At 40.7% G+C, this 17,288-nt stretch overlaps 1 protein-coding gene across 1 annotated transcript in view; it reads left to right on the top strand.

The window, feature by feature from the left end:
* The window catches only part of HMGA2 (high mobility group AT-hook 2), a 137,955-nt gene extending 124,405 nt beyond the window's left edge, over positions 1-13,550 (top strand). The window contains exons 4-5 of the mRNA XM_057316429.1: positions 608-640; positions 13,407-13,550. Coding sequence (XP_057172412.1) covers positions 608-640; positions 13,407-13,454 — 81 coding nt within the window. The 3' untranslated portion in view covers positions 13,455-13,550. The remainder of the gene's footprint in view (positions 1-607; positions 641-13,406) is intronic.
* Positions 13,551-17,288: the final 3,738 nt, after the last annotated feature.

Here is a 17,288-nt window from a genome sequence, read left to right as displayed (position 1 = left end):
TGGATAAACAAAATGTGGTATATCCATATAGGGGAATGTTATTCAGTCGTAAAGAGGAATGAAGTACTGATGGGTGCTGCAACACGGATGACCCCGGAAAACATGGTGCTAAATAAAAGAAGCCAGACACAAAAGACCATATATTGTATGATTCCGTTTACATGAAATGTCCAGAATAGGCAAATTTATAGAGATAGAAAGCTGAGTGGTTGTTTAGGGATGGGGGGGTGACTAGGAAGGCAGGAGGAAGTGGGGAGCAGGCGATAATGGGTATGGGGTTTCCTTGAGAGGAGGTGAAAATGTTCTAAAACTAGATCATGATGGTGATTGTAGAACTCTCTGAATATACTAAAAAAACCATGGAATTATACACTTTATGGGTGAATTTTATGGTGTGGAAATTGTATCTCAAGAACGCTGAGTGTTTTTGAACAAACTATTAACAAATTAGCCCCTTTCCCTCCTCAAGTGAATCTAATTTTAGAACCAATTTTTTGTCTTAAGTTTGCAGGCAAGTATCTATATTTAAAATGTGTATACTTAATTATTTTCATTATGTATGTTTCCCTTTAAAATATAACAATTTTTTTGTTTGTTTCTTCTTTAGCCACAACAAGTCGTTCAGAAGAAGCCTGCTCAGGTAAGAGATGGTCATTATAATTTTTTTCCTCCCCATTAATATAAAAAGTAGAATGAAAAAGATATGACCCCAAATTAAATCTTTGATTAGAATTTTTCTAGTTTTGATTATGTCAGCATCACAGTATTCTTGCAAATTTGTTTTGTCCTCCAGACAAAGCCAGGAATACATAGTCTGAGACTGTGTCATTAAAAACCCTAGGGAGCACCTGGCCAGTGCAGTCCCTAGTGCAGAAGACTTTTGATCTCCAGGTTTTAAGTTTGAGCCTCATGTTGGGCGTAGAGATTACTTAAAAATAAAATCTTTAAAAAAACAAACAAAAAACCTACACAATCAAGGCCTGAAGTGTGCAAAGCAAATGCAAATACTTTAAAAAATAAAATCTTTATTTCCATGCCTCATATAAAACACATATTTAATAATCTTATCATGTGTTTTGCCAACTCTTAAACATCAGATTTTGTCCTTTCCTTCGATCTATTCATATTCCATTGACTTGATACAGGATTTATTAGCTGAAAAATATATTGTGATTTATGACAGGAATGTAATCTGTTTATTACATTATTCCATAACCTTTGATAATCCCAAAAACCCTCAAAGAAAGTGGGGGAACTGGGAAATTAAGTTATCCCAATTTTGCAGATTGATGAACCCTCAGGTCCTGCCTCATTGGCTGAATCACATTTTCTGAAGTCTTGGCAACATCAAAATTAGGAGCCAATTATACTTCTCTTATTCTTTATGCCTGGTGTTCCTTGTCCTAAATATAATCTATACATAGAACCATAAGAATCATATTTATTGAGGAAGTACATCTTGAAGGGGAAAAAAAAACTGAAGAATAAATTAACCATGATCACCAAGTAGTGAGCTGTTATTAACATTTAAAAATGTCCCACTATGCTCCCCTTCTGGGTTTTAAAGAGATGCCCAGGAGAGGGCACCTGGGTGGTGCTGTCAGTTGAGCCTCTGACTCTTGGTTTCCACTTGGGTCATGATCTCAGGATCATGGTCTCAGGGTCATGGTCTGGGGGTCATGGGCTCGAGCCCCGTGTTGGGCTCTGCACTCAGCATAGAGTCTGCTTGAGATTCTCTCTTCCTCTCCCTCTGCCCCTCCTCTGCTAAAATAAATAAATAAATCTTTTTTAAAAAGATGCCCAGGAGATCTGAATACACCATACAGAACCTGCTGAAATAAGTTGTTACCCAGGGTCATGGGTTACCAAGTTCTGTTCTTTGTAGAGCTCTTTTATATATTTTACAATATGCATGGGATCTTTTCCCTAGTGGTCTCTGAAAATGTACTTCACACCCTGTGCTCTTGGGACAGTGGTGCCTTGCCTGGGAAAGACCATCCAATCAATCTTGTGTGTCTCCTATTCTCTACAAATGCTGGTTGAAAGAAAATTGAAACTTCTAAACACATGTAAGCATATAGGGAAAATGTGTCAATAATTACATGTGTGTTTTAAGTCGAATAAAAGCGGAGTTCAACTGAAAAAAAACAAAATTCTCATGGCTGCCCCCACAAAAGCCAAGAGTGGTAGGGAATACTAAAAATAAATACCCAGTGTTTGAGTGTTTGTAAACAATATTTAAACCAAACAAAATATAAACAAAAACATTTTAAATAGGAGATTCCAAAGATATTTAGCCTCTCATTTTTCATCAATAAGAACTTCAAGAGAAAGTAAATTTAAAAGTCAGTGCATTTGGGTCAGAGGTTACTGCAGTGTTCACTGTTGCATCACTGGCTGTGAACACTAGATTAATAACCTTATGTGGTCCGTTAATGACATTGACTCAGTCTCTATTCTTGGTGTTGTAGGGGAGATGAGGCCAAGAAAAACAGTCATTGCATCTGAGAAATGTGTAGTCTAGTTAAGAGGTTCTTAACGTTGGCTGCATATTAGAATAACCTAGAGATTGTATATACGGATATTGTATATATCTATCACCGTGTGTGTGTGTGTCTCTGTGTGTATATGTATGTATGTATATGTGTGTGTGTGTGTATATATATTATATGTATATTTGTGTGTGTGTGTGTGTGTGTGTGTGTGTATATCTCACATGTGTATATATGCCTGGACCCTGCCCAGCAGTGTGTGGAGCCAGCGCTTGTGAGGCAGTTGTAAGCATCTCTTTCAAATCGTATGTTTGGTGATGTCAGGTTGATAGCTTAAAAGCCACTACAGTGTGAGTATTTACCCCACGGAAACTGACTGCTACAAATCAGGACCTTTTTTTTCCCGGATAGCAAGTTTACCTGCATACCACTGACCCCACCCTTCAGTGATTCTGATTATCTGGTCTGAAGACCCAAGCATCATTCTTTCTATGAACTCCCCACATGATTCTAATGTGTAGCCAGCCAGGGGTGAAGAAGATACTGGGTGAACACACATGAGAAGACGTTTGAACATTTGTTGAACAAATGACTGCAGAATGCCAGCGTATGTGAGGCACATAGGAGATGCAGATGGACGAGAGGAATGCCATGTGTTACTTAAGGGGATAGTTCTTGGAAGACTTTTTAAGATTTATTTATTTATTTGAGGGAGAAAGAGAGAGAGTGTGCGGGAGTAAGCAGGGGGAGGGGCAGAAGGAGAGGGAGAGATAATCCCAAGCAGACTCCCCGCTGAGCAGGGAGCCCAACACAGGGCTCGATCCCAGGACCCTGAGATCATGACCTGAGCTGACATCAAGAGTGGGTCACTTAACTGAGGAGCCATCCAGGCACCCCTGGAAGCCTTCTGATTTTGTTTGTGTTGTTTAATTGCAGAGGGGAAAATGGAGATGTAAGTTAGGGAAAGAAAGAAAGATGTTATCAATGAAATGAGTGGCATATTCAAAAGTAGAGAGGCAGAAACAAATAAATGGTAGGTGGAGATTGTCGATGTGGCCGAAACTGATGGCAAATTGGTCAGTGATATGCCAAGAAATCATAAATACTTTCCCAAGAGAATCAGGAATATCAAAGAAAGCACAGATGAACTGGGTTGGTCTTCACTGATCCATCTGGCTGTTTTACAGACCTTTCTCCAGATTTGCCCTCCAGAGGAAGAGTTCAGAGTTTAAAAAAAAAAAAAAAAAAGTGAGCTCATTGGGCTTCCTAATCTATATTGTCTAAGGATACAGTGATGAATTATATAAACATGGGGGCTACGTGGAAGTTCATGGAGGATAATGTAAATTTAACACTACATTCAAAAGGATCTCTTCCTTTTCCATCTGTTTATTTCAAAATACCCTCCCAGATGGCTTTTCCATGTGGCAGTCTGGATTAACTCAGGCTCGTATCCTCTCTTCATCAACAGTACTTCAAGGGGCTCCATTCAGATCCTGTTTTGAGGTGGTGAAAATTTTAATACAATTAAATATTTTAGGTCTAAAGAAAAGGGCTCAGCGCTGTGTAAAGAGACCTAGATTTTGCTTTTTGGCCCCATCACTGGATGAATTAATCTCTCTGTTCCCTACTTACCCATCTATGCACCGGGATAAGAACATACCCCCTTGCTCCCAAGAAAATTTGGAGAGATTCGAAATTATATAAATTCCAGGGTGTATTGCTACGTTCTGACTTATTTTTGGATGCTGGGTTTTTTTCATTTCCAGAGATTTATACTCTCCAAAATCCTAGAATTCGCATTAGTTCAAAACTACTATCTTTTTGACCTCTGGTGTTTTCACTGCACTTTTTAAAAATGAAGCTTGTTTTAACTAAGGGGGAAATGTTACAGTAATTGCTACATCCTCTCATTAGGACTAAAGCAGTCAGAATCACTGTTCTCGTATGTATGTCACATTTATATGGAATTACAAAGACTCCATTGTAAACCACTCTAATACTATCAAATTCTGAAAGCTCCCCATAGCTTCAAGAACGCCACTTCTTAAAACTGGAATACAAAGCAGCAAAATCCATTCTGAGGAGACAAGTCTAGAATTACGATAAGTTTCAAAATCTCGATCTACGTTTATGTATATAAATACATGTGTCCAGAGAAGAATAAAAATTTAAGGGAAGCCCTACTGCAGGGATTTGTGTTCATAAAAGCCCAGCAGGTGCCGTCAGCGAGAGACCTCGGGTGTGTCCCACATCCTCACAGGAACCTTAATGGGCTCTCAACAATCTAAAGAGAAAAATCCGCAATAGTCACATTAATTTTTTAAATTACAGAGACAGTGAAAACACAGCTTACTGGGAGAATTCTGCCATATTTTTATTTAAAATGACAAATTAAGCCACACATAGAAATTAGCTACTATGTTCGTTTTTTAGCGATTTGAAACAGTTGACTTCTCCACCACATGGATCATGTCCTTAACTTTAGTAGGAAATAGTGGTAGGATTTGTTGTCGTCGTTGTTATATACGAGAACACCGTAAGAGTATGAGGTTATTCTTATGGGTAGAGGGAGCCTTGTTTCTCAAGTTTGTATTTCGGTAAGAATAAATCTCCCGCCATCTCCGACTTCTAAAAAGATTTTGCTGGTTGGTTGGATATCTTACTGTTTCTTGATTTCCTTCTTTTAAGGCTTTAAGCGGAGATCAGAAATGACTCCTGCTCTTTAATTCAGACCTTTTTTCCTCACCTGCGTCCTACCCAAAGGGAAAACAGGTTTTAAAAAATCCTAACGGGGTCCTTAACTTTCACCCCAATTTCCTCATTGTTGTACTATCTTGGCCAGCTCCGCCTCTAGCAATTAAGACAGGTACAAACCCACCCCTTTGCAGTTTCCCAAGGAGAGGTTTGGAAAGTTCTCTCTTTCTAAAAGAGTAGAAACAAAGCTTTCTGTTTCAAAGTAGAGTTTTTACCTGCAAGTAACATCTCCTGTGGGTGTGTGTACCGGGGCAAAGAACTCTCAGTAAGCCTGGTTATCATGGGATTTTTTCCCCTCTTAAAAAAAAAAAGGTTGAATGTTTTTACAGGGACTTCAAGGGCTGTTTTAAGGATGTTTATATTTCAGACAACCTAGACATTGTTTGGAGCAAAATGAGAGATTTCATTTTGGGACAAGCAAGTTGATGAATTGCAGTCAGCCTCTTGTCCTTGAAGAAGGCATTTTTACTAGGAGCTCTTGGTCTAGACATACAAAGGAGAGAGGAGGAGGGAGACAGAGGGGAGAGCATTCTCAATCTAACACTTGTCTTTTAAATGGTACGTTGGCCAATGCAGTAAATAGTTCCTAATAAATCAGACTTGCAAATAGTCACTCTTCTACTCACTCAGGGAACGCAGTGATTTATGCTGCCTAAGCCATAAAGAGTACTGATTTATTTATTTTCCTACGTATGCTCTTTCAAGCTGGTAAAACATTTTGTGAGCCAGTAAATGTTTGGTACCAACTGGCAAAACATGAAGAATTCTATCAAAGCCCAGCCTGAGTGGCACTGTTTTGTTGTATAGGACATACTTTTTGATTTAACCTCTGACCTCTGACATGCAGAGGTCAAGGGAAAAGGAGAGAGCACAGTAGAAACCAATGTTTAACCCTTACAGTAAAGTCGCTCAAGGATATAATCGCACAGAGGTGGGGCAAGGAAACATATCAATATGATTATTTTTTTTTAAAGATTTTATTTATTCATCCGACAGAGATAGAGACAGCCAGCGAGAGAGGGAACACAGCAGGGGGAGTGGGAGAGGAAGAAGCAGGCTCATAGCGGAAGAGCCCGATGTGGGGCTCGATCCCGTAACGCCCTGAGCCGAAGGCAGACGCTCAACCGCTGTGCCACCCAGGCGCCCCTATCAATATGATTATTAACCATAAGCATACGAAGTACTTAGCTTGGCTAACCCTTGTAATAAAGGAATGTGGGCAAGGTGAGCTCAGCTGTGTCTTGTCAGGGACTGTCTCCGAGAGATGACATAAACTTGTAACAGAAGTGAAAGAACCTCACTCAATTTCAGGCCATAGAAAAACCTCCACAGGGCAAAATTAAGTGTTTCTGGGCTTGCCAGATTTCCCATAGGACTTTTTTTTTTTTTTTAAGTATGACTGTTTTTAACCATGTGGTGAAGTCCATAGATGAGGTTAAAAAGGAAAATGGCAATGTCTGCCTGCTTTTCCTCTGCATTTTGAAGTAAGTTGAATAAAAACCAATTGTTGATCCAATATTCAGACTTTCTTCTCATTATCCAAACATGCTGACCCAAATTAATATGAATAAATAGTAACTGGTTTTAAAACCTGGTCTTTCTAAAAAAAAAAAAAAAAAAAAAAAAAACACCTTAATGTTTGAATAGCAATATGTTGCTTGGTTCAAAGACACTTATTTTACATTCAGGAAGTGGTTGCTGGACACTCGAATGTATGTTGAGAAATTGTTTGTTGACATTACTATTACTGATATTTCCTAATTTTAACCAATGGTCCTAACTCAGGACAATGAAAAATGTTTGGTGAAAAAAGTTTGATTAAAATCCGGAAATGTTTTTTTCCCTGGCAGTAAACACAATAGATATGCAAAAACTGGGGCGCCTGGGTGGCGCAGCGGTTAAGCGTCTGCCTTCAGCTCAGGGCGTGATCCCGGCGTTATGGGATCGAGCCCTACATCAGGCTCCTCCACTATGAGCCTGCTTCTTCCTCTCCCACTCCCCCTGCTTGTGTTCCCTCTCTCGCTGGCTGTCTCTATCTCTGTCAAATAAATAAATAAAATCTTAAAAAAAAAATAGATATGCAAAATCTTACACACCTAGAAAAGTAAGAGAAAAGTTTTCTCCTGGTCTCTGCCACCAATAAACACGTCTGGAATATAACCACTAAATACCCTTTGACGTAATCGTTTTTAAAAACTTTGCTGAGGCGCCTGGGTGGCGCAGTTGGTTAAGCGCCCAACTCTTGGTTTTGGCTCAGGTCATGATCTCAGGGTCATGAGATCAAGCCCTGTGTCAGGCTCCGCCATAAGCATGGAGCCTGCTTAAGGTTCTTTCTCTCCCTCTTCCTCTGCCCCCCTCTCTCCCTCACTAAAATTATAATAATAATAATAATAATTAATAAATAAAAATAAAAGCTATTTTGCGTAAAAACAAGAACATTCCTCAACAGTTTTGGAGATGTTGAAATAAATTTCCTTCTTCTGAATGCTTCTTCCTTCATGCAAAAATCCTTTTGCTACATCTTAAGCTATTTTTCAAATATGAGGCTCCTTCGGTAAGCAGAACTGGCACGGAAAATTGGTAGAGCTCGCGGCCCTCGGAAATGGTGACTTACAGAATCCTGAAACTTGAAGTGAGTTCACACGTGAAATGATTTCCCTGTCTGCAAAGTGTGACTCCCTTCTCAAGATAGTGGTTAAATATTCCTTCACCCCAGGAAAGAAATCTGTAGTATCCTGGGGATGAACGTTACCTCTGTTTACGATAATTTCAGTGACAGAACGCTGATCAAGGGTGCAGATGAGACAAACAGGAGTGCATTTTAGAAATCGAAGACGTCTTGTTCTGTTTTCTTTTGGAGGCGTTATTTAAAATTTTCTTTCTCAGCAGTCTCTCATTGAATCACAGGTAAAGAAATAAAGATAGAATGAGTAACTGTAATTAACAATAATTATTCCACACTAGATCTTACAGGGTTTTATACTGGCTTTTTGTTTGTTTGTTTGTTTGTTTTCTTCAAAATTTCCCCATTCGGTTGTCACTTTTTTTTTTCTTACCCTGCTGGGCGGTTAGATGGCTATTGTCATTACTGGTCTGACGCAGTGAGAATATGACATGAGTTACACAAGTCATTAATGTCAGGGTGATGTTGGTGGGCAGAGACCTCCAGGATCAACCTTCTTTCCTTAAACACCCCTCAATAAAAACCTTAACACTGACTTTATTAAGTTGATGGCAACGCGTGCAAGGTAGTCCTGACGCTTGTGTATTTCTAGACACATAAAGCTAAAATAAAGAAAGGATGGGGTACAAATGCCTTAAATATCCTAACTTCTTCAGTCTCCTTTAAAAAATATATTTCCCCCCTAGCATTTCCACTAGAATGCCTTCCACTTGGCAGGATATCTGGTTTATATATGTTCCATGTAACGTATTTTTAAAAAATCTGATGTAAAGTTTTCCTAGTTGGAGGAAATAATCACTTTCCATTAAGTTAAACAGCCTCAATCCATTTTAAATGAAAATATCTGACAGAGAAATAGAAAAACTCAGCTCTGTGGTCTTGCGGGGTCACTTAGCTGCAGATGGAACTGGAGAAATCGGTTTCTGGTCCTTGCTGCTGAGAAAGAGAGTCCACTCTTTCTGTTCTGACGGGACTGGTGGAGATATTCAGGAGCGTGAAAAACTCTGAAATGGGTCATTCTGAGTCCTTAAGGATTTGAACATATTAAGATGACAAAAAGAATTTGTCATGAAACGCTAATGACTCTTCCTAGACAACCAGGTATTTGTAGGCTTATTGGCAAGATAGCTGAAATTTCAGATGTATTTTTAGCCTGCAGCATTTCACAATAAAAGAGTTGCAGAATTCTTTGCCATCAAGGAGGAAAAAATAAGGATTTATTAAAGCCGACACGGACTGCTGTGATTTTGCTCTCCTTAACTACACGCAAAGAAGGGGATCACGAGGACCCGACTCCTAAAATGTGCAAGGAGAGTATTTCCGTTTCCTGGTTCCATTTAGAATTCACTGGCCTCCCTTCCACTGCCGACCTGCTGTTTAGTCTGCATCTGAAAATTAAACCCAGAGCTTCGGCTCTCACATTAAGTTCTAAATTTTCCTCCAGCACACACCCTCGCTTGTGTCTGTGTGCTAATAAGATGGACGATTGGACTCTTAAGACGTTTTAAAATTCCATCAAGCATTCGAAGATAAGGTTGGATATGGGGCTGTCTTCTTCCTCCTTTTGAGTCCATGAGCGGAAGTACGCCCAAAGGTAAATGCCACATGCTGGAAGTGCAAACTATATTTCTAGGTTTTAGTGGGGTGTTTTTTCAAGCTTCACCAAAGCAATGAAAGAGTTACGTTTATTAAATTCCTTTTTTTTTTTTTCACGAACGAAAGAAAAACTAAGGCAAAATGAGTGCGATTTTCCAGGAGTCATAATAAAAATATAGCTTTCCAGCTCTGCCCACTTTCCTTTCCTTCTCATCGGTTTTCTGCCCAAAACACTCCCATGTTTCTCCCCAATGTGGTGCAAGCCTCCGTTGTCTTTGTAAAGTAGCCGCGTGATTAGCTGGGAGCTGTTCAGTATTTTAGAGGTCTTGGTGGCTGGTGCTCATAAAAATGTCACTGTGCACTTGCACTTGGAAAAGTCTTTTTATCCTGCATTCCTGAAGCCCCATTCCAACAGTTAGCCTCCTTGACCAGACTGCTGCTGTTTGCCTTCCCACCTTGCGGACCAGCCTCTAATGAGATGTGGGTCACTCTTGGCTATCGAGTCTCCACCTCCTTATTGCCTCAGAGCTGCTCTCGGGGGGGCTACTCAAAGCTCAGAGGTCCCTTGGCCATATGTTGCAAATTAAATAGATATCTCAAGGTGCAAGCTGTGGTCTAGAAGGAGTGGCAGTGTCTTCTAAGTCACTGAAGAGGATTGAATCTCAGGGGTCCCAACCAACTACTCTACTATGGAAATAAGATTCCTTGGGGACGCCAGAGCCAGCTGCCTATTCCGTTACATCACTGGTTTCCATCCACACTTTGCACCACACAAGGGCCCTGTGTGAGGTCTGGTCAGCTGTGACACGTAGGGCAGCCGAGGGTGGGTTTTCCAAGTTCAATCTTTTTTCCTGACAGGGAAGATTTTTCTTCTCTTAATTATATCCATACTTTTGTCACAGCAACCACACATGTAGCAAAAGTTAAGTCACTGAAAAGGTGAGAACAGAGGTTTGCAGAGGTGAGAAGTGCCACACGCCCCACCGTCATCCGCTTGGCAGCCATGCTGTCCCTTGGAGGGTGGCCAGTCGGGGCCATGCCAAGACGAGGGAATGCTCCACTAACTAGACATTTGAGAAAACCATCATTCGGAGCATGTGAGAGCCACATTACTTCCCAAAGTTAACAGAGTGCGGCTCCCACCCTCTGACATCCTACTTACATACCCAGGACTAACTGACAGCTACTAGTAGAAGAATTTCAAGGTCAGCGGAAAGATTCATTAGTCAAACAACTATCCATGCTGTTAAGTAAAGGAAACAATATGAGGGACCATCATTTTCAGCTGAGCTGTGTCTAAGGGATTTAAATAAACCACTTACATATCGGGAGCTTCAAGAGCTCAAATCAAGCAAAGTTTCTGGGAATGTTTTGAAAAGCCGATCGCATTCCATCTACTGCAAGGTCTTTGTAAGTTCATGGCCTGAAAGTTCTATTTCCTTCCGGATTTGGAAGTACTTTGGTTTCCAGATAGTATAGAAAAATCGGGCACTTGGAAATTGGAATAATTACAGCTAAATCCGGAAAGTTTTCCAGCTTGACCAAGTTCTATTAATTTGTGAACCATAAGAAGGAGGAGTAAAAGATACCTGCCAGCGTTTATGCTGTGGTCTGTTTCAGAGCAGTACCCTGAGTTCACACCTTGGGTCATAATGAGAAGTGAGTCACTGGGGGAAGGATGAAGAGCGGATCTGCCGAACAGCTTAGTGACTTTCTGGAATTTAAATATTAAGTGAAAAGACAAGGTCATAGGGCAGCCGAACATTGGCTTGTCTCTCTTTCGTCCGTATGGCTTTGATCATGCTACATCCTCCTTTGTGGCCGGGACTCCACAGAGAATCTCAGGGTCATGGCCTGTTGCCTATCAAGAGGTATAAACCTGCTGCTTAAATATGTGGAGCCCTCAGTTTGGGGGTTGGGCACGGAGGGGAGGTAGCCTCATACGTTCCACATTTCCCACATAACCCGAAGCAGACTAAACAAAACCGGTGTGAAATCTCATGACTTGATGCTGCTGTGGTTTTATTTTTTAAGCTGTAATCCATTCATTTGTATGTGTGTTTATTCCCAGGATTTACAGCTTTCTCCGTCTTTGGGGGAAGAGAATGTTTGAAACCTTTTGCAAGGGGTTTGCAGTAAGCAGTGGTCTGTGATTAAAGCCCCGGGTAGAGAGAGAGTGTGTGTGAGTGTGTGTGTGTGTGTGAGTGTGTGTGTGTGTGTGCGCACACATTCATGTGAGTGTGTGAGTGCCGGTTCGTGTGGGTTTTTTCCCTCCCGTTCGCTGCTCTTACGCAAAAGCGTCACACATGGTAGCATTTAGGAGCTCCTTCACAGCTGAAGTGTTTCAAACACTAATGAATGGAAGTTTGGTCATATGATGCAGACAAGCTTTAAGCACGCTTTGCTGAATGGTGTACTGTAGTGACCTGGGAAAGGAAGAGAGGTATAAATTGTGTCAGTTAGCCACCCAGACAAAATGAAGCCATGTGGAAAATCAAATCTATTAAAGTATGAAGACTGTTATAAGCTGTTTTAAGCTGGCCATTCTTAAAGGGGCTCAGTTTGCTGCAGGAGTAAATGTTTACCTCTTCTCCCAGATCTTTTTCACATGCCGTCTTATGAGACAGTGTGCAGCATTTGATAAAAATCATCCTCTCACTAACGACACTTTTATCAGAAATGTTTATTGTCTCCGCTTTACCACCCATGTCCTGAAAGGTACTGCACATTTGTTAAATAAGCAAAGGGAAAGAGAACCGTGCAGCTCAAGCCAGCTTGCAGAAACTCCAACAAATTCCAGAGCCATAAGGGATCGGGGAGGAAAAAAAAAAAAGAAAAGAAAAAGAGAAGGAAGAATTAGATTTATATGAAGAGGAGGCCCTGCAAAAACATATATATTAGATTTTCTCTGCTTGGCCAGCCCACCATTAAATGTTTGGTCAATGTGGATTTAGTATTGACGTCCAGCCGGTATGCCAAACTTTGCTCATTGTCTTAAAATGTGCTTTAATAAATACAAGGATGAGGAACTCGATTTAGAAAGGAAGTGAGTAGTCAGCTCTCGCCACCCTCTCCCAGGCGCGCCCAATTCCTGGCCCTACTCTGTCTGTAACTTTGGGTTCATTCCTTGCCATGTCTTGACTTTCTTGTCTATCAAATGGGAACAATAACAAAGCATGCCTAAAAGCATCTAGCAAAGGGACGCCTGGGTGGCTCAGTCGTTAGGCGTCTGCCTTCGGCTCAGGGCGTGATCCTGGTGTTATGGGATCGAACCCCACATCAGGCTCCTCCGCTATGAGCCTGCTTCTTCCTCTCCCACTCCTCCTGCTTGTGTTCCCTCTCTCTCTCTGGCTCTCTGTCAAATAAATAAATAAATAAATAATCTTTAATAAAAAAATTTTTTAAAAAAGCATCTAGCAAGCATCATAAAAGTATCTGCTATGACTATGCCAATATCAGCAGGACGGGTTCATTTGTGTCTTAAGAAAGGATTTCCCTTTATTTTTTGCTTACTTGTGCACTGGTTTTTAAAACTGATGGCCGGCATGCTGTCGGGAAAAAATCTATCCATTTCTTTTTTACTCTAATTGGTGAGTAAGCTTACATTGGCCTGACATTCTCTGAACTGCAAACAATTGAATTTGCTGACCAGCCGCCATGATGTCAAGCCTTAAGTCAACAGCGGCTAATGACTGCTCTGGGAAAAAACAACACCTTGATTCCTCAATTACGGTTTAAGAAGGCCTGGGAATGAGGCCTTGCCAATCCTCCACGTCCTCTTTTGAAGCCAGCATAATGGGCTGTGGAAACAGGTCATCTCCGAACCACCGGTAAGAACGGCCCACACGGTGTAATGGTTGTGTCTCTGTGTGTTCCAGGAGGAGACTGAAGAGACATCCTCACAAGAGTCCGCGGAAGAGGATTAGGGGGCGCCGACATGCAATTTCTACCTCAGCAGCAGTTGGATCTTTTGAAGGGAGAAGACACTGCAGTGACCACTTACTCTCTATTGCCATGGTCTTTCCACTTTCATCTGGGGTGGGGAAGGGAGGGGCGGGGGGCGGGGCGGGGGGTGGGGGGGGAGAAATCACATAACCTTAAAAAGGACTATATTAATCACCTTCTTTGTAATCCCTTCACAGTCCCAGGTTTAGTGAAAAACTGCTGTAAACACAGGGGACACAGTTTAACAATGCAACTTTTAATTACTGTTTTCTTTTTTCTTAACCTACTAATAGTTTGTTGAACTGATAAGCAAGAGCGGGTGGGTGAGGAAAAACTCTGAGTCGGGTTTAGTCAATCACTGCACTGCACACAGACGAGAAAGTGTCACGCTGGTGACGTCGGGCATTCCCGTAGGAAGGGCGCGGTGTTCGACACTGTGTACACGTCACCCACCGCCCAACCCGCTCGCCATAGCGAAGCTTCTGTTAGAACACCAAAGATAGGACTAGATACTACTTCTCTCTTTTTCATATAATCTCGTAGACACTTACTTGATGATTTTTTAACTTTTATTTCTAAGTAAGACGAAATGCTGATGTACCCTTTCGTTCAGCTAACAAACCAGAAAAGGTTATGTTCATTTTTCAAAAAGGGAAGGAAGCAAGCAAATATTGCCAACTCCTCTGTTGATGGATATCACACGTATCAGCAGGAGTAAGAACTTGACTCATGGCACTCGTTTTCAGGAAAACACTCATCCGGGTAAAACCTACTTCCTACAGAGCCAAACGCCATTTAGCAATAAATCACACTTGTTACCTTCAAAGCATGTAAGGAACCTCGACAAGCAAAATTATCCTTTTGGTCATTTAATGAGAAGGTACAACAGAATAATGCATGATGAACTCACCTGAATGACGAGGTGGGAGGAGCGAAATCTAAATTTCTTTTGCTGTAGTTATACTCCAATTGAAAAAAACAAAAAAAAAGCAGGCTCTCTCTCTCTCTCTCTCTCTTCCCCTCTCTTCATTGTGTATCAGTTTCCGTGAAAGACCTAAATACCACTTACCTCAAATCAAACGTATGTATTACTTCAAGTAATACGTTTTGACATAGGATGGTTGACTGAGGTGCTTGACTTTTGGCTTCAGTTCACCGTCTCTTCATTCAAACTGCACTTTTAGCCAGAGATGCAATAATATATCCCCACTACTCAATACTACCTCTGAATGTTACAATTAATTTACAGTCTAGTACTTATTACATGCTGCTATACACAAGCAATGCAAGAAAAGAAACGTAACGGGCAAGTGATGTCCATCATCGCGGTTCTTTTTCTACACGTCCTTACAGTTAAAGCAGCAGTCTCCTTACTGTGTTTCAGCATGGCTATGTATTTTTCTATTTTTTTTTAATTAAAATTTTACAAATACTTGTTTCAGCTTCTCTGCTAGATTTCTACGTTAACTTGAATATTGTTGTTGGTTTTTTTTTTTAACCAAGTCGCTCCTAGGTTCTTAAGGATAATTTTCCTCAGTCACACTACACAGCACACAAAATTTGACTGTAATGTTTCAATCTTAGCCTCCAAGTTTGTACCTCAAAATGCGTTGTTTAAGGAAATGGACTAATTGACTTGCAAAGACCTACCTCCAGACTTCAAAAGGCATGAACTTGTGAAACTTGCAGCACTCATGTTTGTCAATGTCTGAAACTGTTCAGACTGCCGCTAGCCCTAGTCCAAACTATTTTTGTAAGAGACGTTTGATAGAAAGAAACGCATTTTTTACATACTTCCTGCAAAGAAATAGATAAAATAAAAGCCAACCCTTCAAAGAAACTTGAAGCTTTGTAGGTGTGATGCAACCAGCTCAGCTTTTGCATGATGCAATCAAAAAATATGTGTTGTTAAGATTCGTCGAATATGAGAAAATGCTTGACAGATATTTTCATGTATTTTACACAAATGTGATTTTTGTAAAATGTCTCAACCAGATTTATTTTAAACACTTCTTATGTAGAGTTTTTATTGCTTTCTCTCCTAGTGAGTGTGCTGACTTTTTAACATGGTATTATCAACTGGGCCAGGAGGTAGCTTCTCATGACGGCTTGTGTCGGGATGGCTTTCAGTACTGAAGCCAAATGAAACTCAAAACCATCTCTCTTCCAGCCGCTTCAGGGAGGTCATTTCAGAGGCCACATACCTCTCTGAGACTGGCAGATGGCTCACGGTTGTGAATCACCAAAGGAGCTACGGAGAGAATTAAAACTCAACCTTACTGTTAATGTGCATTAAATAAGCAAATAAACAGTGGCTCATAAAAATAAAGGGTCCCATTCCATATCCTCGGTTGGGCCTTTTCGAAACCTCATTGGCCAGCTCATAAAACTAAAGCAAGTTGCGCAAGCTGGCCAAACTCGGAGCACCGAGCGATTTCCATCTCTGATGAAGTTACTCTTTTATTTCTTATACGTTGTACAATCAAAACACACTACTACCTCTTAAGCCCCAGTATACCTCATTTTTCATACTGAAAAAAAAAAAAAGCTTGTGGCCAATGGAACAGTAAGAACATCATAAAATTTTTATATATATAGTTTATTTTTGTGGGAGATAAATTTTATAGGACTGTTCTTTGCTGTTGTTGGTCTCGGCTAAGTAAGACTGGACATTTAACTTTTCTACCATTTCTGCAAGTTTAGGTATGTTTGCAGGAGAAAAGTATCAAGACGTTTAACTGCAGTTGACTTTCTCCCTGTGCCTCTGAGCGTCTTCTAACTTTATTCTTTGTTCTTCATGTAGCATTGCTGTCTGTGATTGTACTTTGAATCGCTAGCTTGTTGAAAATATTTCTTTAGTGGATTATCACTGTCTGTTCTACACAATAAACATAACAGCCTCTGTGATCCCCATGTGTTTGGATTCCTACTCTTTGTCATAATGCCATTAAACGCGTAATAAAGTTTGGTCAAAACAGGTCATGGAGAGAGACATTCATTCACAAGTCGTTTTTTCGCACCCCCCTGCACGTTGTGCGCCCGCACCACTATGAACACTGACGTCACGTTTTCAAGTATTGTACTTCTTAAATCAACTGCCCTAGAGTCACCTTCACGGTCTGGCATTTAATCCTACACAGGACCTTAGAATAAATGTAAAGGAAGAAGACACTGTAGTTCAAAACTAGAGAATTTCTACTGAAGGCTGGCATCTGCGATGTTGCTAAGGGGAAATAGCTGGTGATATGCTAGTTATCTTTCAAGTACCATTTGCAGGAGAGCCAAAAGTTTGGTGAGGAGTATAAGAAATGAAAGACACAGAGTTTCTCTGGATAGGAGTCTCTTATTTTATAAGAATCATAAATAAGCAGGGTCAGAATGACTCCACCAAGTTCCAGGTCGCCTTTACATATCAACTGCTGATCGTGAATAAATCCAGGATTCTTCCCAGGCAAAAATCTTCTGCTTTGGGCTGCCACCACCACTGCCACTAAAACCCTTCATTTAGCTTCTTCAGCAGGACTTACCCACATGAAAACATCTCCTGTTGGGGAATTTATTGTCAAATTTATTACCTGACTCTTTCATTCATTTATTTTCATAGCCAGTATTCTGTGAGTGCCTACTTTGTGCTAAGCCCCGCACCAAGAGGCCCTTCAAAAGATCATCTCCTTGGAGAAAATCATGCAGGTGCAGAAATCCAGGCAGCATGTGCAAAGAACCAAATATATTGCTTAGGAAACAAATTGCAAGGATTAGGGGGAGGGAAAGCCATTTCCTGCTGGAGTGGATCATTAGTTCAGCCCTATTGATAG

This window comes from Ursus arctos, unplaced genomic scaffold (assembly GCF_023065955.2).
Source record: "Ursus arctos isolate Adak ecotype North America unplaced genomic scaffold, UrsArc2.0 scaffold_21, whole genome shotgun sequence".
NCBI lineage: Eukaryota > Metazoa > Chordata > Mammalia > Carnivora > Ursidae > Ursus > Ursus arctos.
This window is presented reverse-complemented; position numbering and strand designations above follow the sequence as displayed.